The 24,252-nt window shown below is 37.7% G+C and overlaps 1 protein-coding gene across 1 annotated transcript in view; it reads left to right on the top strand.

Annotated features, from left to right (window-relative positions):
• The window catches only part of RSU1 (Ras suppressor protein 1), a 102,156-nt gene that overhangs the window by 41,028 nt on the left and 36,876 nt on the right, over positions 1–24,252 (top strand). Inside the window, exon 8 of the mRNA XM_057383317.1 lies at positions 50–182. Within this exon, the coding sequence (XP_057239300.1) occupies positions 50–182 (133 nt within the window). The remainder of the gene's footprint in view (positions 1–49; positions 183–24,252) is intronic.

Here is a 24,252-nt window from a genome sequence, read left to right as displayed (position 1 = left end):
TTCATGTTTCAAGTATTTCTCATGTGTTGTTTTATTTAATCTCTTTCAGGTAATTTGGATTTGACTGGTCAAAAACAAGTCTTCAAAGCAGAGAACAATCCTTGGGTTACCCCTATTGCTGACCAGTTCCAGCTGGGAGTATCTCATGTTTTTGAATACATTCGTTCAGAAACATATAAATAGTAAGTATTACATTATATACTGTAGCTGTGTTGTATATTTTTTCCTTGTAGTGTGTCAGGCAAAGTGTTACCAACTGCACACATCTTTCATAATACAATCAGTAACTTGGTATTCAGGACAAATACGCAAGCCTGTACATTTGTATTAAGGACTTTTGCCAAGAAGAAGGTAACTGTCATGTTGACAAGTTAGGAAAGAACAAAGAGTGTTTGATACTGTCCTGCACTTTCTGTTCATTTGTAAGAGCTGTTATGTAATATGAAAGATGTAAAAGAACAAGTGTCACAAGCCTTTTGAGAAGTACTAATTGTAAGTATGCTTGGTACAGCTTTGTAGATTGAAATAGATATTTGTTAATGTTTTTTGAATGCAGGTTGTTATGTTCTGAGACATATCAAGAATTTAAATATTTTTTGATCTGGACTGATTTGCAAAAGTATACAACMTTAGTTAATTCAAATACAGGTTCTAGTTCTTTCTTCAACAGTATAAATGTGTGTGCTGGGGCTTCTCCATTTTAATGCAAGATTCCATGTACAAATGCCAAGCATTGGTTTAGGAAATAATGTCTTTAAACATTCACTGAATTGAAATACTTACTTTATGTACAATTTTCCATGTTATTCTTTAGATGGGAAGTTATTTTTCAGTGTCTAGCAGCAATCTTGATGCTGTCTCCCTAGGAGCAGTAGGTAGTACAATGACAGTACAACCTCTGGATTGGGAAGTTAGTTTTTGCATTTYGCCTTTATTTAAAAAATACATTTTAATAATTCAGAAGTGTTTCTGACAACCTTTTATATTGTAGCTRTCTGAACAAAATTACCAGAGAAGAGTATTCACAAGTGACAGTTGTGGGATTCCAATTAAGTAACTGAGATGTAAATTTCTATATGAAACTAAGTGACCCAACGATGACTTTTGTAGGCCATTGTTCTTCATTTACAGAATTTTARATGAAAAGAATCACAGATGGGAGAGTGGTTGCAAAAATGGTGTGTCTCAGAACTGATATTTATACTGTAATATGTKTTCTCAAGACAGATTTATTCATAGATTTAAGTAGGCTGCATCACCCTTCTTCCAGTAGTACTCTGTAGTACAGAGTGGTGTTGGGAGATAGCTGCCTGTCTCCTTGGACCATCACCTCCCCACTGTTTATTGTGTAGCTGCATCTTGGTTTCATGAGAATGTTTTGTAATTTTGTCCTGTGTTGTCAATTTTATTTTTCTGTTTGCTGAGCAATGAGGGTTAGGGACCCTCACGCACCTCTCACAGGGACCACTCTGGGCATCATGAAGACAGCAAAATTTTAAGGACTGGAGTGCAGTTTAGAGAATTTGACCCATATTTGGTTTGTGGGGAAGAGGGTGGGGCAGAAGATGTTGTTATATATCTATAATTAAAAAAAAAAAAGATTAAAAATATGTAACCCTGGGCTTGTTAAATTGCTCTGGCAGCTTTCCTTGTGTGATCAAAATTGAGAAGAAATTCATTGGTTACCTCAGCTGTTGTTCTTTGTTCTAAGTTAGTCTAACTATTGTTGTTCTTGTTCATTGCTGAGRTGTAGCAGTGTCTTGTTGGCTAATGGGCCAATTTTGACTTTGTCCACAGTAAATATTTGAAGCCTGTGTAGATAATAGTGTAAGCAGAATCAAATTCTATAGTCATTTATAGGGAGAAAAATCAWAATCAAATAATCTTTCTGTGGCTCATTCATGGTTTCTGCTTTGATATTAGAAACTTACTACATTAATGTGTCATAATTTTCAAAGTTTAGTGATGAAAACCAAATGCATGGAGTTGTTAGTAATTAGGTGTCAATTTTAGATTTTCAGCATATGACMATTTTATATTTAAATCATAACTTAAAAGTATTAGTATAATTTTGTTAGCAACCCAGTAGTAATTTTTTGAGCCTTGATTTTCCTTGTTTCCCCTGCTATAAAGAGAGTTCATGGATTTTCCTACTGAAAAAATACTGTCTTTTTTATTTTTCATTTCCTCTAGATATGTGATCTGAGAATTACTGGGATGCCGTGTCCTAAAGATGTTTCTCTGTTTGTATTTGGTTGTAGGTGCTAAAACTCAAAAGCAGTGTCATGGTCTAGGTGACAGGTCAAGTAGCATTATTGTGCACAAAAGCAGATAAGTTGTATGCTCAGAAGAGATTAAAACTGCTTTCTTGTGGTGGAATTTTGATCTTTTCCTTCTAATGGCTGTATAGCTTCTTYAACTGCCTTTTTCTTTCAGAGCCTCTGAACAGGTACTGTGCCTTTTTCCCTATTAAGCAAATCACAAGGCTGACATGTGAATTTAGTRTTTTTCCCTGTGGGTGTCTAAATAAGGAAAGTCAGATTCTTGAGTTTTTCTGTGTTCTATCGCTCATTCTGCCAAAATAAAAGAAAATCTTCCAACATTTGATAGATCCAGACAGCTTAACTTYTACTGTGAGGCAAAGCAGTACAATTCAGTGAATGATTGGATGGGATGCTGCTTAGCTAACCTTGCATGCAGCAATGAGAAGATAGAACATACATTAGCAGCTGACCATTCAGACCAGTAAGTTTGTTTTCAGATACTGGAAGATGGAGACTTTGAACTATGCATCTGTATGGCAGATGAATTTTGAGCTCCAGAGACAATATTTGTTGCCTATGTCTGTTGCTTTTGTTAGCTGATTGGAAATACTGATTTTTCTTATTTTACAAGTTTGACATTGTCTAGACTAGCTGAGACAGTTGAGGGTAGGCTCATAAAATCACAAGTGCCAAGTTTCAGGGGCTCACCAAGTTACATTTTCACTAAGGGCGTTATGCTAATACATTTTATTTTGTGTTTGCCATGGTTAGATCTTCTTGTTTACTCAGTTGCTGTTAACTTGGTSAGAAAGCAATAACTCAGTAAGTCCTGGCAATGCACTCACTTGCAGTCATGTAAATAAACCTTGGGGTTTCTGCTGATGGTTGGCACAAACCATCACTGCAGTCAATGTCAGGGGTCTCCATTCAGATTCTGTGAGGTTGTGCTTGGGAAGCAGCTACCAAATAGATCACAAACCTCTTCTTTCCTTTGTGAAAGGTACTGGCTGTTTCAAGCATATTTAGTGAAAAATTATATCCCATTTTTAGCCTTGTCTTGGGATATTCATGCCCTAGTGATTAATTGATAAGTAGGGATGACACCCATGAGGGATGATTATGTCTAAAGATAAAATGTCATTTGTCTTGCATACTTTTATATTTCCACACTCCTGTTTTATATGGTGTGCACGCACCAAGTATAAAACTGGAATTGCACTTCAGAAGCATGTTAACCAGTAAGACCCTCAGATCAGTTCTTAACTTTGAAGCGTCTTTCATTTCCTTTAATTTCCTTACCTTTCATGAGAAATGGTACCCGGTGATTTTTTTCAACCCTAATTTTTCAAGAAAGGCTTGTTTCTGAYAAAAAGATGGGCCATATATTGCAGWGGAAAATGTGTGTGGAGGGGCTCTTAATTCTTAACAGGAAATTCAGCAGCTCTTGGCACTTCGCTAGCTTTTGTTGGCTAAAATACACCCACTGCACATATCATTCTGTGACAGCATCGTTTGGAAATAGGTCAGTTTGCCAAGTATATAACGATTCTTAATCTCTCGCTGCTGTGTAACTTTCTGGAACTTTAGTAAGCTGAATTTTGGCTTTGATTCTGTGTATACTCAGGAGCTGCCATTAAACTCTCCATAGGATGTCATGATAGTGTGGAAAAACAGTTGAAGAACTTGGTTAAACAGTGAAGGGTAATGGCAAACTTGWCTCCTCAAAGGGCTTAACTAAATGTTTTATTTTTTATTCATGCATTTAGTCAACTTTCAGAGTGACCTTTATGTTGTAAGCATATTCTCAGAGGATCTTCTCTGTCTAGGATACTGACAAAGAGATGATGTATTGTGTGATTTAGTGGTCACAATGTACTTAGATAAGTGAAGACAGACATAAATGAAAGAAAACAATAAATTRAGCTCCTATGAAGAACAAAATTCTGTGGTGCTCCTTAGGATTTCTGTAAGATAATTAGTGATTTGATTAAGATGAGTTAAAGCTGAGATGTGCACTTAGTACCAATGAATGGGTTTGGTTGCTGGCATTTACAGCAAAGTTAGTCCAGAWAGCTGCTCTTTGGGTATGTTTCTGGAATTATTCATGTGCTTTTCATCCAGCRTCATGTGAAACTTGTTCTTTGCATGTTTGTTTCTGTAACAGAARGAACAGTGATTTTGATTTAATCACAGCCGAATCTGTTGCAGACATCAACACTTGATAGTGTAATCACAGCTAAAACAAAATAAATTGCTATGTCCTGAGTGCACTTTTACACTGCCCTTAAAYGCAGCAATCACGTTTTAATATTTTATCCAATGTTTGTTGTTTCCCWGTTAGACGTCCATATTCCAGTGAGGCAGAATTACGATAGAACAGTCACTACATTTTTACATCTCTAGAAAGGAGGTTTTCCCCACGAGGCAGTCAATTTGGAGTTGAGAGGCTCAACAAGATGTTTTGTGAAAGGAAGTAAGTTGCACTTTTCACATTTCCATCAGGAAAGGTAGTAGAAGAGCAAGTCATTTTCAAGACTGACACATGAACCCTTAGCAGAGGAAATGGTTTGACAAATGCAGCGCTGAGCATATATCGCTTGGCAGCATTGGAACATAGGTTTCCCTGGGCAGGCTGCTCTGTGCTAAGCATTGTAATTGAAAACCCCATTTCATCAACAGTGACAGTCTGGAAAAATCCACTCTTGATTCAGCCCTCTGTGTAGAGACAATCTCCCCAGCTTCTTGGGAATGAGTTGTTGTGCTGAACCCCACTATTATGTAGCAGCTGCTTTCAGGGCAGCAGACGTAGGTTGTGATGGAGCAGATTCCGCTTCTGGGTTATATTATTGAAGAGTATTTCAGCATTTATTTTTAACAACTAAAGGAGACTGGCAAGGTACTCAGAGTAGTGCACTAGAATACAAATAGTGTCTTAAATAACTCACAATTATATTCCACAGTTGTTAAGCCTGTTTAAGTTCAGCTGCGTGGTTGGTGCTGTCTGAGATGTAAAGAAGATGATAAGTAAAACCACCTATCAAGGAGTGRAAAAGAGGTCAAACAACRGGAAAATCTATGTGTTGGTTCTTCRGAAGCATGCTGGGAAAGTGGGAATTCCAAGCAGTTGATATGTAGGCATTAGCAGGTTGAACTGAAGAAGAGAGGTAGTCCTGAAATGGTGTGATGTGTGCAGCACAGTCTAGGACAYGCAAGAATCCTTTTTTTTTAATGTTAGCACAAAAAGCAGAAGTATTCAAATTATGCTTGCTGATGGTACAAAGCYAGTGGCATAGAAAAGAATCAGCATACTACGCAGTAAGAATTAGCAAACAAAGAGGAAGGTTTGGGTGTATTAGTTACAAGTGAGCCACTGATGTGATAGGCTGGAGTGAGGGGAAGAGAAAGATAAGCACAATCCTCAGGTTGAAAGAGTGGAAATTTTCCAATACAGAAAATGTAATATTTTGCATTTGTGGTCATTATGTTCATGAAAGATGAATTCAGGCAGGAACAGGTAAAGTGTGGAAATACAGTAAGATAGTGAAATGAATTAAGAGAAAATTTAAAAGGTGTTTGATTTATTTAGCAAAGTGAAGTAAGATACCAGAGGTCATGGCTGTCATTGGAAGGGAGAGAGGGGGAAGAAACTTCATTTAAGGCATAAAAAATGATGGACATAGGAACAAATATAAATAAGCTGATCAGGTGTGTATTTGAAGGAAGGTCTCTAATTATTAAGGGAGCAAGGTAATAAATAACCTTGTGGTAGAAATAGTCTTCTGACAGAAGAAATGAAGGCCACCATTTCAGTGAGCACCAATCATTTGGGCTGGAGTACCTGACCTGATTACATGTGGCAGAGGATGGTGTGTCTGTGATGTAGGCAGACCTCGCATTCACGTCTGATTTTTGAGTGAAAAATTCGGATGACACCCCCATATATATTAACTGCACAGTGCTACTGACATTGAGCTGAAGGAGGCTCTGTAAACAAAGCTCTGTTTCCTGTTTATATGAAGAAGAATAATTATTCCTATTCCTGCATTTAATAACCTGTTTAAATAAACATGTGTGGCAGTTTCGTGTAGTAGTTTAAAATTACTGAGAATTTTTCATAGCCTAAGAATTATTATTATATAAATTATATATTCATTAAGAAAGAATCATTTGGCATTATGAAACCTTCCTAACATTTCTTTTTTTACTTAGACTGTTGAGTTACATAGAGAGAATGCTTTTCTTTGGCCACCTCTAAATTATCCAGTCATTGTCTGTTCTTGTGATGATGCCAAAAAGAACTGGGTATAGTTGATTTCAGGAGTAATTTCAAATGATTAGTATTCTGTACTCCCAGGGGGAAATAAAGATCATAWAGAGGAACACAGACCAATTGCATGAAACATCTATAGATCCAATTCATCTGAGCTCAGTCAGACATCTCAGCTGTCTGTACAATCCACAGAGGTCAGTGAAGATGTAAAGAGCTTGGATAGTGTGCCTTGCTAAGAAAGACAGGCTGTAACAAATACCATTTACCTCCTTTATTTTTCTTTGCTTTTTCTCTGGTATTCTTTGGTCATTCGTGGATGTAGTGGTTTAACTCCAGATAGCAATTTAGAAGCGCACAGCTGTTCACTCCTTCACCCTGTGGGATGGAAAGGAGAATCAGGGAAGGAAAAAGCTTGAGTAGAGATAAGGGCAATTTAATAACTAAAACAAAGTAAATATAGTACTACTACTCATATTAAAATAATAATGATAGTAATTTWAAAAAGAGAAGAATAAACCCCAACAGGTATGGCACAATACAATTGCTCTCCACCCRCTGACCAAGGCCAGGCCCATCCCTGAGCAGCAATCAGCCCCTCCTGGCCAGCTGCTCCCAGTTCCTGTACTGGCCATGGTGTTCTGTRGTGTGGGATATCCCTTTGGCCAGTTTGGTCAGCTGTCCCAGATGTGTCCCCCSCACTTCCCCAGCTTCTTGTGCAGCTCCTCACTTTCAGAGCATGAGACTCTGAAAAGTCCTTGGCTCAGTGCGAGCACTGCTCAGCAGCAACCAGAACATCTKTGTGTTATCAACATTGTTTTCATACWGAATCCAAAACACTGCACTGTTCCAGGTACYAGGGAGAAATGAGCTCTATCCCATCCAAAACCAGGACCATTCCAAAAAATGGAATAGAAGACTTCATGCATTTTTCTCTTAGATGCAGCTCTACAAATACTTTACTTCTAGAACCAGTATTTTCTGTCTTCCTAGAGCTCATGTTCTTAAACTTGTAGGATGCACCATTAGTAAGTAATTCTTTTCCCTTCTCATTTGCACTGTGTGGTTGGCCTGGGCCTGTACAGGAAATGAGATGACCTTGTGTGTCCAAYAGTCCATTGCTGGAGCTCACTTACATGTTTCAGTGACTTTTTAGCCTGGCATCTTTACCATTTGATCCCTGACTTGGGTGTACCATCTGTGCCAGTGGTGCGGTGACCTCATTTATTTTCGTATGATTTCAAAGACTGGATAAAGGTAGTGGCAAAAAGATGCCATCAGTGATCTACCTTAGGTGGGAGTCTCTGAGATGCCCCATCTCCAGTGAAGATGAACTCATGACAAATTAAGCTTCCCTCTAAGGATGGCAGGAAGCAAGATCCATAGTATCTTAGAGATAAACAAGTGTTAATATCCTGATTCACACATTTTGATCACGTACCAGTAAAAAAAWTTAAATTTACCAATAAAAATCTTTTATCAGCCTGATGTGGGGAAATATAAAAATGTCATTTGTGTTTGATTCTGTTGTATTGAAGACATGGTACTGTATATTTTATATGAAAATGCTGATTTGTATTCCAACCAAATGTTGTATTTATTGGCTGTATTTTAAAAATTGATAAATATATTAGTACATTATTTTCAACAGAGAAAATAGATGACTCAGAGTCCTGACATCTTTAGACAACATTTACATGTAAATCTGTAACTCTTCCCTAAAGAAGAGCTAACTGGAAACCATGTCGAAAGATAAACAATAAAAACACTATGTCTGTATATTTTTTGTTTATATATTGCTAAGATGGATATGTAATAAAACCAAAGCTATYACTGATGTATCTGACAGATATAGATACTGCACATATAAATATTGGTGTAACTACTGATATTGCCATTCCCTTTGATATGAACTTTTATATAAAGTTTAGAATATTATGCAGCAATCCATTTACCGTGTCAAGGAAGATAACCCAGGGTTTATGTCATGGGGGCAGATGTCTGGAGCTGTGTTTGAAGTGAAATTGGAATGAAGTGAGTCAAGTGCAGAAGCTGAGGACTTGATGAAACCAAAGTCAGAGAAACACRCAGTGATGGTAGGGTACCAGATTTGAGTAGGGAAACAGTACAAAGTTGCATCAAACTATAGGGCAAGGCAAGATCAAGTAGCTGGGTTAAAAATCAGTGGTAATTATGATAAAATGCAAAATGAGTAACAGGTAGGAGTGTGCTAAAGAAACTGGTAAGCAACAGGATCAAGGACCTAGTCTAGACAACAGGCTGGGGTTCAAGCAGGCAAGCATAGAGTGAGTTGTGCAGCTGCAGRCCAAGTGGCACCTTGGGCAGGAAAAATTATAGAGGAGATTGAAARAAGTTTCTGCAGTGGGAAAGAGGGCCAATCCAAAGTGGGATCAAACTCGTTAGGCTCAGCCGTGGGATATCTGTCTGATTATGATAAACCTTAGAAACTAAATGGGCCCTTTTCTGAACTGTGATAGATTATTAATAATGACGAGGGAAGGAAAGTCATGTTCGATTATGGTTCTGTTCAGTGCACGCTGGATGATAATGTAGGGAAGATGAATTATTTCTCAGTTCCTCAAGTAGAAGCCTGACCAACATTTTGTTGTGAGAAATGGTTTTAAACCTCCAAGCYTCTGGGCATGCACCCAGGTTTAGAAGACTTGAGTGACAGAGTCTGCACTCACCAAAGTTCAGTCTTAATTAAATTGTTGTGTCAGTTAAAGACCCACAAAGTGACAGAAATGCTAGTGTTCGTCCAACATCAAGGAATGTGAATAGACCAAATTGAGTCATTATGCTCTAGTTTACTCTGAAATTAATTTCTGGTTAAATAGTGAAAGTGACATGGGATTCTACTACTGATGATTTAAGGACTRTGACTGAAATATGAATGAAATTCATACATTTTAAGGCACGACTATGATTTTGAGAACTTTTTCCTAAAGAAATAATRAATATTATCAATATTATAAATTTGGTTGATCAAGGCAACTCTTTTACCATAGAATTTTGTGAGACATTTAGCTTGCATGGCTATACAACATTRTCATTAGAAAATGAGCACTGTATAATTTCAATGAAACACTAAGAAGAATTAACAACTCCCTCATAGGTCTTGGGAGACATTTACCAAAGTGAATGTTTCTGATGAGCTCCACAGAGATCTGTTCTGGAGTCATTAAATGTTCTCCTCAGGTATTTGGAAGCAAATATACAGTTGTTTTTGATGACCTGGAAATTGGTGAAAGATAACAGTGAAGGTGTGGGCTGTCCTGGATCATTTAATGAGCTGTGCCTGTACATGGTGTATTTTAGAGCAGCTCAAAGAAGAATTACATATCTGTGAATAAGATATGCAGGGTATACCACATGGTGTGGTTATGATTACAGGAGGAGATAAAAATGAGTGAATACATCTTTCCAGAAAGCAGTCAGCACTGAAAAACWTTTGAAGAGACGTATTATAACCAAAGTACACTATCAGCTCACAGTTCAGTTTTGTATCTGAAAGGTCTAACTGAATTCAGCATCAGCCCCAGCTGATGTGGTAGTAGTAAGTTTCTATTCCCATACTCACTAATCAAGTGGGGCTGATGCTGAATTCAGTTCTAGTGACAGTAGTTTTAAAGGGATGTTAAAAATGTGTTTAAATGCAGACACCTCGATTATTTGAGAGCAGAAGTCAAGCAGATAAGGAAAGGAAAGCAAGGTAAAACTTACTAGGGCAAGTAGGGGAAAGTAGCATATTCATTTTCTTCTTACTGTCCTTCAGTTGCCTCAGGATACTTTCTGGGAAAATGTGTTTTAGAGGAACATCTCAGTGTGAAGATTATTGTATAAACCATGTCGTATCCAAAGGTGATGATCTACCAGAACTGCCACGGTTGTAGGGTCTTGTATCCARTAGTGTGTTTTGCTGCTCTGACTGCTGTGGGCATGGTGAGTCTATCATCTCCAATGGATTCAAGGCACTTTCTCAACATTTCTGGGGGGTGTTGCTGCTAACCAAAGGCAGTGCGCCCAAAATACAYGCAATTCAGAAATTTTACTGATAACTCTCTGAAGATAACTCACTAATCTTGTTAGGGGTAGTTGGTTGTTTTTATTGTCTATTGGAGAGGATATTATAGGCAACAGAATTTCGGCTTTACAGTAGGTAACAAAAAGAATAGATCTTTTTAAAGAAAATYCTCAAGACTGCAAGAGGAAGGGGAATAGATAGGAAATGGCAGACAGAACAATATTAGTTCAGGACTAATGTGGGGAATATTGGTTTTCCACATAATAARGGCTTTCTAAAGTAGCGCAGCTAACAGTAGGTAGTGGTAGGTCTCTTAACCCTTTGTAATYGTCAAAATGCAGTTGGTTTGCTTTCTTGTTTTCTTCTTCAGATTGGTTCTTTATAACCAAACAAGAAGAGTTACTGCATGCATTTGCTGGTTTATTTGAGAGATAAATTAAAAAGTGGCATTTTTATAATCAAGCAGATCTGTCTGCAATTTCTATTCTCTGTGCAGTCATAGCTGTTTTATTGCATGCTGGTTTTTATTGAACTCCAGTTTCTTCTTTCAGTTTCACATTATTTCAGGGTTTTGTGTGATCTTTAGCAATTTTTTTACCCTTCTGGGGAGGGCAGTCAGTTAGGTGGAGGTATCCCTAATTTTATGATTGCCTTTATCAACTGTTTATCCTGGGGAAAGCTGAGGTTGAAATTATTCTGGTGTTATTTGCTGGAGATACTTGTAATGCAAGCTGTGATAAACTTCCTAAAAGCCATGATTTTATTTTAGCAGGTGTTACTGTCATCCCATTTATATGCACTTTTACAGCCCCTTACATCTAAAACACAGTGTTAAAAATGGTTATGATCAGATTTCATTTTAAATTCCTGTCATTAAAATTTACTTTTTTTAAAAAGTATAACCTGAAAAGTAAGAACTTCCACTATAAAGGACACAGGATTTCTCAGTCCTGGGTAGGCAACACTTTTTGACTACAGCTTTGCAATGGATTCYTTTTCTATTCTATACCAAACTGCTTTAATTAATGAGCCCTAAAAATCTGATATACTGAAAATCAGTATCAAATATGCCAGGAAAAAAATACCCTGTATTATTTTTCTTATTACACTTGATTGGAAAAAGAATTTGTATTCTACGGTGAAGTATGTGGGATCATAAATGGTGAATAGAATTACATGGTATMCCAACCACTTCACTTGCTCCAGCTTTACAAAAGCAATAATAATAAATACAGGAATATTGGCCCTTTTCGTAGTTTTACCACATGTTTTTAGAAGTTGTCTCTGGTGCTGAATGTAAACAGCAGCATTTGTTTCTCTGGATGTGGAACAGTGATTCCCTAAATCCTTTTGGTTATCTGTAGAAATTTTCATCAGGTCGGTTTTCAATCCTACAAAGAYACATCTTGCACCAAAATGCTGTCATAGGATGGTAAATAAATGCAGAAATAAATGGAGCAAATCCTACACCCAGTGCTGTAAGTGTGGTTCCTCTTGGTAGGAAAAGAATATGCTTGATCTATGGTCACATGTGCACCCAGATTGCTGCCTCTGAGCTGCTTCAGCCTCRCATTCTGTGGTACTTTACACACATTAAATGTTTTGGGAGTTATCCAGGGTAAGCGAGTGGGATCCAGGACTCTTCAAAAATGCATTGCAAGAACCTTCTACATACAAAGGCTCCAGTAAAGACAGATCACAGTTTTAGAATAGGATTTGCGCATGGATATATGTGTGTCAGTTTTCATTTTTAATGTAAAAGGCATTTTTCTTTAAAAAGTTACAACTCTTAGAACATGAGTTTTAGTCACCTTTCAGCTGGATATCATTTCCAAGCTAAATTCCAGATGTGAGTTTAGGGTATTTGGGTGTTGGGATGTTCCGTCTCCTATTCCTTTCTCCAAAATTTAGRTTTACACTATTGTTGACTTTAAAAAAAGAAAAGGTATGCAAAGAGTGACAGTGATGATCCTGAATATAAATTACATCAAGCAAATTGATGCAAGATAAAATTACCAAATCAACCTTTTTTAGTCTATATTTTATGGAATATCTAATGTATGTTTGGCAGTAATTTACTCTTGACTGTGAATTTCTGACAGTTTCGATTCTTTGGTCTTATTAATCAAAGTTGTCAGCACCAGAGCAATTTTTATGAGACTCACTAGTCATAAAAAATTTATTATCAGATAAATCAAAGAAACAACTAGCATCTTAATAGGGTGAACAAAGTGGCATGTAAAAGATCATTCAAGACTACATGCTTTTGACACTTAGTGTATTGCATTTACTGCTAGGGTCAGAGGTTCTGTTTGCATTTTCATTAAAATACTCATGACGGTGACACAATTGCTACCTTTAGTGTTAGATTTTCCTTCCTTCGTCTTCTATTTATATCTATATATGTTTATATATACACATATATGTATGTATGTATATTTGTATATTTCATTGTTATCASCATTCATGTCTATGTAAAACGTAATATAGAACTTTAATTAAAATCGGAAATTTTTATAGTTAGTCGCAGTAGATCACATGCACTTCAAGAATAGGATAGGATGGAAGCACATTGTGAGTTCTACTGGAGTGACACAAACATGTTTTAGTGTCTGATCCAGTTGCATAAGGACCTCTGATATTCATTCCAGTGTCTGATTAGATACAGTAATCTGAAATTACTCTGGTTTGGTATTTTAAGATTAATTTTTTGGTCACGCTTCTTGTGGCTTTTGTTGTAACCAAGTGAGAGCTGAGTACTTCCCAGACCTACCTTTTTGTTAAAGCAAAATGCTCATCTTACTGAAACTCTCTTATATTTAACATTTACACTGTTTGAGTCTTCCCTGATCAATGCACATGAGCTTCTCTGGCCAGTGTGACTGCAAGGGGATACAGCCACAGGAGTGGGATCACAAGAGCATACTTGTGATGGCACAGGGAGTGTGACTGGTGGCTTCACCTTCCTTTGATGACTGCAGTTGGCTCCCTGGCATCAATGGGTGGAAAATCCACATGCAAGCTGGTAGCACTGTCCTCAGGACAGAGAGTTCTCACAGTGTTTGGGGAATGATAAAATCAGAAAATTGTATTGGTTTATGGAGCCTGGCTTCATCTTGGTACTCAAATGTGGGCAAGACAAGCAGTCATGACAACAAAGAACCACCTTAGGTTGCCACTAAAGTCAGCTAAGCACACCTCAGGGACCTAAACAGTTCACCAAATAAGAGCCCCAGCTGGTGCTGGCTCTCCTGTGACCATGGAGCAGGGGTGTTCAGGGGCTGGTACAGCTGGAAGCTTATTTTGGCAGTTTTAGTCTGAATRACCTCCTTGAACTCAGTGCGTGACAGGCAGCCTTAGCCCAGAGGGCAGCGGTGGAGCCACTGCAGAGGTGACCTGCCTGAAGCAGGTTTAAATTCCAGGGGCTGGTTACATCAGCCCCTCAGCCATGTCCAAAGGCATGAGGAGGAGAGCCTGAGTYTGCTTCTTGCACCAAATGAAGCAAACCTCCTATGAAGAGAACACAAGTGCTTTTTAGAACAAAAAAATTAAAACTCCTCAACATCGGTAAACTAATCAGAAGCCTGGATTTGTCATGTGTTCAGAAAATAGGGGGAGGGAGAAAGTCCTGACAGCCTGTGTTTCATATGAATCTGGTGATRCTGAAAATACGCAAATCTCATTAATGGAATTCTTGTAGGTAGCTTTCATATGTTTTGTGTAGTAAAAAAATAACTGAAGGGAGATTGAATTTATTCTGTGTTAATAACAGAAAGGATATTTCTGGATGGCTACCAAGCGATGCAGAACTGTGAACAACACAAAAGAAACCCTACTGTTCCCTATTCTGCTYCATGTGTGCTTTTCCAGGAGAAATGTTTTCAACTTTAGCATTGTGTTTTTCTGTTTATGGTYCTAAGTACGACTGAAAATAGGGCTGCCTGTGGAATGAATGGCTGTTCATTCATTCTCACCCATATATTCTCTACAGAGAAACATGGAATTTCTAAGCTRTTGTATTTGTCATTAACATGTCAAAATACTAACCATCTCTCTGTGTACCTTTTGCGTGGCTGCTGCTTAGTAGCACTTGCATTCAGAGTAGAAAGGACTMGTTCTCTCTGGTCTTGATTTTAAGGCAGACTGGGGTTTGGACTGGTCAACTCACAGAGGTCAAATGGAGTTTAGGTCCAAGATCCCACAGACCCTTAGGATAGTAGTAGTAGTTCCATAGGACTTACTTCTGATGGGAAAAKTCAATAGCTGTTCTAACCACGAGTATGGAGAACTTGAAAGACAGATGATGTTTTTATTTTCATGAGGTTGTMTCTTATACCCTGCATTTTTATTAGAAGCTGCTGAGGGTGAATTCTGTTCTGTGTATTTGGATACTTGCTGCACCTGACCCGATGAGTCTGATCTGGCCTCTGATGAGATACTTTTGCTGTAACTAGGAGAGGTGGTTCATAAAGAGTTTCACTCACTGGTACATGAAATCATGCTATATAGCCTACAGATTTCTTCACCAAGCCATTTTGCATTTTTTAAAATTAGTAATATTGACTCCTTTGTCTTTGTCTGTTGGTTGACATTAATTTGCTTTTTAGTCTGGAAATTGAAACAAAATAGTTTTTTTTTTTTTTATGCACGTGAAACTCTTGGAAATTCAGTCTGGCATTTCACTGTTTAGGTTTTGATTAATTTATTTACTTTTTTCTTCAGTTTTGAGACTGTTCGGTCATAATGAGATTTTAATCTCTTCCAAATAAGTTGATTTTTGCCTGCTTTCCTCTTAAGTACAGTCCTTCCTATTATGAGATACTACCAACTAGATTGCCTTAGAAATTCAGGTATGCCTGTGATCAAAGTCTGGCTGGTAAGAGTGTATCAGTTCCAAATGATTCACTGCATAGGTTCATAGCTTTGGAGGTGGTAAATATGTGTCAGAGCATTGCAATAATCTRTACATCCCACACTGTTTTATAGAGGAGCATTTGCTGATAAAGGCTTATCAACCAAACTAAAACGCACARATGCATTTTATTCGACTAGTGGCAGTGACCTGAGCAAACATAAATATTTTGACTTCAGTTTGCCAAGATAAACTATGTCTTTTTTACAAGTTARTGTTGTGTTTGGATTCCCATTGGATTATAGCTGTACTGATAGTTGTTTCTTTTTCTGAAAAATTTTAAAATATTGCACTACTTGATTATTATTTTTTCAGTAATACTTGCTTATGAGCATATAAATGCCAGAATGGTATTTATAATTATTTTATAATTAAGAATGGTAAGTGAAACTTCATATTCCCTTTGCTTGGTGACTCCTGTATCCACTAATCTATACAAGTATCCATAAACTTTGTTTCATTGGTTCATTATGCTTAATGTTTACTTTTAATACTCTGAAACTTAGTTTGCTAAAGTCAGGTTTACCTGTGTTCACAAAGTTAGTAGTGTGAGTTGCTTTCATTACTTCACCACTGAAGAAGGTATTAGCATTTATGTGTAAGAAAATGAGACTCTTGTATCGAGGGTGGACATTAGTAATTCTTGTTTCCCTGTAAAGGATTGATTTGTGATACTAGATAACACTAGGACGTATTTCACACCAAATCTTCCTCTCAGTGTGTTTCACAGACAGTGGAGCTGGTAATCAGAAAAGCTGCTTTACTTAAACATTTGTACCTTGGCATGGGAGCACTGGAGAGTATWTGTATTGCAAAAGTAAGGAGTCTGGAATAAGATAAGCTGAAACAACCCCTGTGTTTCTAACGGAAGGACAGAAGTAGACTTCTAAAAAGTTTATATGTTCACGGTGTATGTCTCTCTACACACTCCTTTGTTCATAAATATTCTCCCACATTCCTGTATATATTTGGGTTAGTGCTGGAATTACCTATTGTTCAGTAAATGCATCCATTAACTCAGTTCCAATTCAATTTTGTCCAGGAGAGGGATAGATTTAGAAAACAATGTGCACTGAAGTGCAGAATTCTGTTTACGTGAAATAAAAAAGAAATTGTGCTAAAAATAAATRTACAAAAATAATATTAATGGGTAAAATCCTGAGATTATCAAAATGAATCATGGGAGGAACTGATGCAAAATGTAGATATTGCAGAATCCGAAAAACTGTATTCATGAGGATCATAATTAATTATGTAATTCTAAATACACACATAGTCTAGCCTAAAAATGTATTGTAGGTTTATAACTGACTAGCTGTTTTATGTGGCAGAATGTAGTCTTTGCATATTTATTAAAATTATTCATAACTGGTTGCAGTCTAGGTGAACAGCTCTATTCTTATGTCTTGCTTCAATRCATTTTCTGACCCATTTTATCATGACATTATATTGGAAATTTTTCTAAATTTTAGAATGATCCATGGGGCATTTTCCAAAAACCCCTATCAGCATCTCTTAAAAACATGTATTTGCAGTTTACATTTAAGAATACTTTCAAATTATTTAGTAGCAATACATATTTTCTATATATAATTGTTTGCTGCTCTTTTTGAAAACMAAATTGTTTATTTAGATGAAGAAGAGATAGATTGAAAAAGTTAGGATTACTCATTTAATAAATTCTGTGTGCTTGTCCATTCTCCAGTTTACAATTATAAATTGGTTCTTTTAAAAATACCATAGGATGATAAAACATGTTCATAATGCATTTTTATGGCTTACCCACCGATGTCCCAGCAAAGTTTATAAAAATCAACTATATACCTATGGAATGTGTGGTGCCTYACACCTCCCCCAGGTTTGTCAGGGCAACAAGACTTGTGTTGAAAAAAAAAAAAAAAAGAGCAGGATGGGGAGGCTTTCTGTCAACGTGATGTGCAGTTAGAGTCAAGTGACTAGAAGATAGTTACCTTCTCTGGTGGCTGGTCTGTAAACATTGGCTAATTTGTGTACACACTCCAGGCGTCTTTATTTCCAACAGAATTCAAATGAAACAGTCTTCCTGTACCAATGTCCGGAAGAGAACCTCAGGTGATACATATTGTGTATCTTACTTTGTCAACCATGCTGGTTTTTGGGGAGTTTTTAATGTAATTTGCAAGAAGGAAAAGTTTGGCTTTCAGAAGGAAAAATTTAATTTAAAACATTTCCAYATTAGCAGTGTAGAATAGTTATAAATTGGTTGGGTCTTGTGTGAAGCYGGAGTAGTCTGGTACTGTACCTGAAATCTTTTGCTTTGTGATGAATACTTTGGAAATGAGTTACTGTGCTGCCATTTGCATGGTGATGCAGATTTTTTTTGCTTGATGTCAAAAGCAATTAGAATCTAATCAAATTGGGTGCAAACTATCTGATGAACACTTTGCATTTGATAAATGACTCAATGTTGAACAAAGGAATGGTCCCTTTTTATGCATTATTATTTCAAGTGTTGCTAGAGGATACACTCAAGATTCCTGTTTGTAAYTAAATAGAAAGCAATTTAGGAAAAAAACAAACAAAGCAGTGTAAAAATTAACCATGACAAATGTGCATGACAAGCAGATTTGTGACCACTGGTGCCATGACCATGGTTTGCCTGTAGAAGAGCTGAGGTASAGCAGTTGCTTTACATTCAAACAAAAGACACCGTCTCAGCTGTGCACTTCCTTTCCCAAAGAAGTGTAGCATCTTTCTGTTGATCAGAAGATTTTGCAAAGCATCTGAATTGTTTACATTCTGAGTAATGCAGGAAATACTCTTGCAAGAGTGAAGTCTTCCACCTAGGCATAATTCTGCACATAATGTGGGGAAAAAAATGAGAAATAAGGAAAGCTAGAAGAGAGACGGTGGAATGCATCTGGTTTACCTTATCTCTCTGGGAAGGTTTCTGGATGGATTTGCTGGCCAAGCATAAGTACCCTTAAGAAGAAATCCAAGAAATTTCTTTTTTAGCCAGCTTATTTATTGTCCTGTCTGATCTCACCCTTACATAAACTAAGYAAAATATTATTGCACACTGATGTTTGTTCATGTTTGGGACTGATGTACCAGGTTGTGGGGAATGCTTCTGTTTTAACTTTTCAGGAGGACACTGTGGAAAGTCTTTTTTCCTCTACACAATGTGTGATAGAGTGGTTCAGAACAATAGGATCACAGTGAAAGTTCACTGTTCAGCTTCATTTTCTCCTGGGTAGAACAAAGCTCCTCTCACAAATTAACCCTGTGCCTGTTCCTGACTAGTCATAATGCTTTGTATGTCCAGGTGTCATTCTCTGTAGTGATGTCATAAAAGAAATCAGTGTTTAGATRGTGGTTACTGGAAGCTTTTGCTGTAGCAAAAGTTGGACAAGACAAATCCTTGAAGTGACTGGATTCCAAAACCTTAGAGGCCAGTAGCAGCAAATGTCAAACCATGCACTGACTTGAAGGGGTTGACCTGCCTCAGACCCTCTGTATTTGTCCATGGCTAGCCAAGGGATTTTCTCTGTGTGCAGTCCAACATTTTCCACCTTTATTTGGGCAGCAGTTTGAGAGAAGCACATGGTTCTCCAAACAGCCTCTGCCATCTCTTCTGGCAGCACAGGTGGTGTAGATAAAAGGTATTTGATGGACTTTTCTGGGAATTTTGTAAATTGGAAGGTATTTCTCGGTGGATATCCAGCATAAAAAGAGGCCAACTGGCTGGAAGCTACTGAGAGACCAGGACAGGTTCGCACAGGCTAATAGAAAGCCAGTGGTATTAATTTCTTTGTTAAGTCTCTGCAAGCAGTGACACTTCTTGCTACCTGTGGGTCTCTGGGTGGTGGCAGGCTCATGGTTTACTGTCAGCACAATTGTTTTGAGGGTGAGAGATGGACCATTTGGAAAGCTTAACCTTTCCTTTCTCCTTCAGAGGGCAGACAGCCCTTTCCCCTCTCGGAACAACATGACATCAATTTTACCAGGGAAGGCTGAAAGTTTTTCTGTCTTGTTTTTTAACCAACATAATGGACAATTTGGGCCAATAACTACCCTTGGTCAGTCCTTCTATAACAGCAGCCAAGGAGATACTGTCATCCATTTTTTAATATCCTTTGGTTTCCTGTGAACCTGCTCTATAGAGGGGAAATGCTTAATGCTCTTGCTATTACAGTCTCAGAAACTTTCAGAGTCAGTAAAGAGTAACACTAKCTCAAACTTTGGACCTTGTTCTTGAACTTGGATTTAATGTAATTGTTATTTACAGCATTAGAGAGTGGTAAACAGCTGCTTGTGCCTGCTGGGTGTTTGGTTTTTTTTTTTTGCTGTTAGTTTGTTGGGTGTCATGGAGGTTTTTTCCACCTAATGATGCCAACAAAAGTGACCTGGCGTTTTTCCTTTAATTAAAATGGGCCTTTGTGAATTAGTGTGTGAAAATCACGGGATACAGCACTAATTGGAGTTTAGGCAACTGTTTCCCTAACCTTTCACAGTGAAACTTCTAAATGAAATGTTTCAGTTTAATTTAGTGGCTTGAGAGATTTTCATAGCTAGATATAAAATAATGACTCTTGACCTTTTTGGACAAATAATATTGGGGTTTTTTCCGATAAATCCTTTACAGCATCATTCATTTGTGGCAAGTCTTACCTGTGGTTTCGCTGCTTCAGCTCCCATTCAACAGTAGGCATCCTAAGGACATAAGAAAAGACTTTCTGTGGTTGACCTCTGACTCATTGAGCCCTGCAGCTTCCTTCAAGAGGCARCAGGAGATACTGTTCAGGGAGGGTGCTGACCTGACTTCAGTGTTTCCAGGAATGGGGCATCTACCACCTCTCAGGGTAACCCGTTCCAGTGTTTTACAATCCTCATTGTAAAAAACTCCTTCCTTATATCTAGTCTGAGTCCACCCTCTTAGTTTAAAACCATTACTCCTTGTGTTATTGCAAGAGATCCTGCTAAAAGGACTGGTCTCATCTTTTTTAWAGGCCACCTTCAAGTACTGAAAGGCTGCAGTAAGGTCTCCCTGGAGCCTTCTCTTCTGTGGGCTGAACAACCCCAACTCTCTCAGCCTCTTCTTGGAGTGCTCCAGCCTGCCAATCACTTGGTTGGCCCTCCTTGGGCTTGCTATGACAGGTCCATGTCCTTYCTGTGCTGAGGGCCCCAGAGCTGATGCAGTGACCCAGGTGGGGCCTCACAAGAGCAGAGCAGAGGGGCAGAATCACCCCCATTGACCTGCCCACCACATAGCGGCTTCACTGACAAAATCCAGATCAGAAGTCACTGATAATGTTTACAGTTTTCTTACATCTTTAGTCTATGATTATGTATGTACTGGAAATTCWCAAATCAGATGTTTGTCAAGGATGTAGAGATAACAGAGGCTTTTGACAGTGTTAATGGGTTATAAGTATAAAATTCTAGATGTCCTAATTGAACTAAGAAAAGTGCTGAAATTTGCCGTTTTTGAGGAGAGCACTCTGCATAGATTTTGAACTCCAATTAGCAATCTACACTGCAGTAGACTAGATCAAAATCAATATTTCTGCCTGGAATTCACRCAGCCTCTTTGAGAGACGAGATTAATATGGTTACTGTTCGACTCTGTGTTCTCAATCAGCTAAGTATGTGCACTTGTCATTCATATTTTGTTTTTAGCTTGTTATTCTGACAGAAGAGTCTCTGAGGAATGAAAGGAGAGCCAGTTTGAAGAGTAAAGCGATGTAACATTTACATATTTTCACACTGTTACGGAAGCCGGCTGTTAGTCTTTGAACATTATTTATTCATTTGATGCTGCTATTTGTTACACACCTCTGAAATATGTTACTGACAGTAACTAAACCATACRTCTCACTTTAGGATTTCTACTGATTGCTAATTTTGTTGCCTAAGTGGTGGAAGAAGCTCAAAATGTGTTAAAACTAAAAAGACATGGTTTTATTAGCATTTTCCTTTTCTTAATACCCTGTACTCATGCCGAGTTGCAAGAGAAGGTATTTTTTAATGTTGGCACGTGCACTGACAAAAAACATCATGTTGTAGGTCTTGCAAATCATGCAGATCATTTCAGTTTGTGCTGGTGTGTTCTAAAAACCATGCAAATGAGCTTTCCACCATGGTTGTTTACCCAGTGGGTGGAAATATAACCATCATATTCAAAGGAGTTGAACCAACTGACTCTAAAAGCAATTACTGGCAACATTGATTTTTCCATTAATTGGCTGAACCCTGTGAAACATGAAATCTCTAAGGACAGCATCTGAAATGTGCTACTGCTTTTATTGCTGTTATGATTAKTAGAKTTTGGATGCTACCAAATGTTCTGGATGATATTCAAAATAAAAGACAGTTCCTGATCTTCAGAACTGAAGAGTCTGAAAGACAAAACAATGTCAAAGGGAATAAACATTGCCAAAGTGCTTTATAATTTCATGATTATTTTTGATAACTCTTTAGAAGTTTCACAATGTAAATGGGACCCTATTGAAAATGTGGAGTTATAATGGGGTAATTCTTACCGTAACATGTCAGATGGGTTGTTAGAAATTTATCAAGAGTTTGCTATGTGTTGTAGTTCATTCCCAGCTTGGCAACCTTGCAGCCACTTGCTCATTTCCCACTCCCTACTTACTCCCAGGTGGGATCGCGAGGAGGATCAGGGACAATGTAAACACTCATGGGTTGAGATAAGAACAGTTTGATAATTAAACTGTAGTAATAGTAGTAGTAATAGTAGCAATAATAGTAATAGTAATAATAATAATAATTATTATTATTATTATTATTACTGTTATTATTATTATTACTGTTGTTATTGCTGATATTATTATTGTTGTTATTATTGTGCTACAATAATAATTATAATGAAAAAGAGAGAGGAATAAAACCCCAAGAGGAACAAGTGATGCATAATACAGTTTCTCGCCACCCACTGACAGATGCTCAGCCCATCCCTTAGCAGTCATCAGTCTGTCATAGACAACTCTCCCAGTGTGTATAGTGGGCATGATGTTCTGTGGTGAGGAATATCCCTTGGGCCAGTTTGGTCAGCTGTCCTGGCTGATGCTCCCTCCCAGCTTTTGTTCAGCTCCTCACTGTCAGAGCATAAGACACTGAAAAGTCCTTGACTTGGKTAAGCACTACTTAAAAATAAGCAAAACATCAGTGTGTTATCGACATAAATCTTGTGTTATATGCAGTACCACCTGCTAAGAAGAAACTTTGTCCCAACTGAACAATGTGGGAAATAGGTAAATGGGGCAATAAAGGTATCATCCTTGATAAGGCAGAGGAAATAGGATTGATGGCAGGGAAAGAAGATGGTCCTTTCAYAGTGGTTGAAGTTGGGAAGAACCAACTAAAGAGAAATAGAAAATTGAGCACAATGCAGTCAGGAAGGGTAAATTATTTTTTATAAGATCTGGACAGGAGTGACATAGGCAGAGAGAAATTATGATTTTTGCCATATGGACAGTGAAGAATGGTCAGATCTTTAGAGTATCATGAAGGAAACAGCATGAGGATTCAGATCCTGATTGCRCAAAAATTTATGCTTTTTCTGGTGGAAGAATTTTCAAAACTYTTAAAGAAAACTTAATTCACCCAAGATCTTACTCACATTATCCAACCTATGTTCTATTTACAGCTTTTTACCCCCCAGAACTCTGACTCCCTCTTTGTCATTTCTGTGCTTGTTGCACAGGGCACATAAATAGRGGTGTTGTGTAATTCATTTAATAGCTATAGATTCCTACATCTGCCAGACCTACTCCTGCTGGGTATTAATTTTTGCACTTTACTGGATCAGAGTGAGGTGTCTGCATTGGAAAAGGACTCTTCAGAATCACGGTGAATGTTTAAGAACATTTTCAAATTTTCAGCGTTTGAAGGCACTGGCTGATTTTCTAGRATAGCCAGTAGTGTTGTGGGAAAAATCAGATATTTCAGTAGGTATCTCAGGCAGAGATTTCCTAGATGTCATTTTTAACCTCATCTTACAGTCCAGGTCAGTCTTTCCTCCACTCCTGCATCTTTGGAGGAACTTACTGCTCTACTGCACAAAAGGTTAAAGCACATTCACTTCTACTGATTGGTCCTGAAATTGCAATGTCAGCAGTTCCCAGATAAGAATAGAGAGAAAAAATAGAGGGGGGAAAAAAAAGAGATATATGACACCATGAATATCAAAGACAAGATATTTCAGTATTTATATCAGATATTGTTTTTATTCTTCTTGCTGTATTGCTTGCCTTCTGACTGTTTAATCATACTGGTAATTTGTATAGAAAATTTTCCTCTGAAAGACTGGGAACTTGTGTGTTCGTGTTTTTTCTGTGGGGATGACAGCATAATAAAGTGATTAGCGGAATTGAAGAGAAGATAACAAGATGGGAGACAGAGTTACTATTAAAAAAGAAATCACCCTTGATTCTGGAAAATGAAAAAGCATTTCAAATATGAATAGTACTGTGTCCTAAAAAGAATAGCCTGCAGTTTAGCAGAACTGAGTTAAAATACTGACTGAAGGAATACATGGTTAGGAATTACTGCTGAGACCTGAACCTACAGAATGAGCTCTAGAATCGTTCAGGTCAGCAAATGCCACCAGACMACTGCAGACGTGTCATATGTGACATGGAAGAAGTCATGTACCTGCTGTACTCAGTACATATTTGAAGGTATGTGTCCAGCTGCAAAAATATRGGAACAAATTAGAGAAAGTCCAGAGCAGAGGAACCAAGCAAAGTCAAATGCTAAAAAA

Source organism: Malurus melanocephalus, unplaced genomic scaffold (genome assembly GCF_030028575.1).
Source record: "Malurus melanocephalus ecotype Western Australia unplaced genomic scaffold, MMel_1.1 scaffold_14, whole genome shotgun sequence".
NCBI lineage: Eukaryota > Metazoa > Chordata > Aves > Passeriformes > Maluridae > Malurus > Malurus melanocephalus.
The sequence above is the reverse complement of the archived record's forward strand: the minus strand, read 5'-3'. Positions and strand labels throughout refer to the sequence as shown.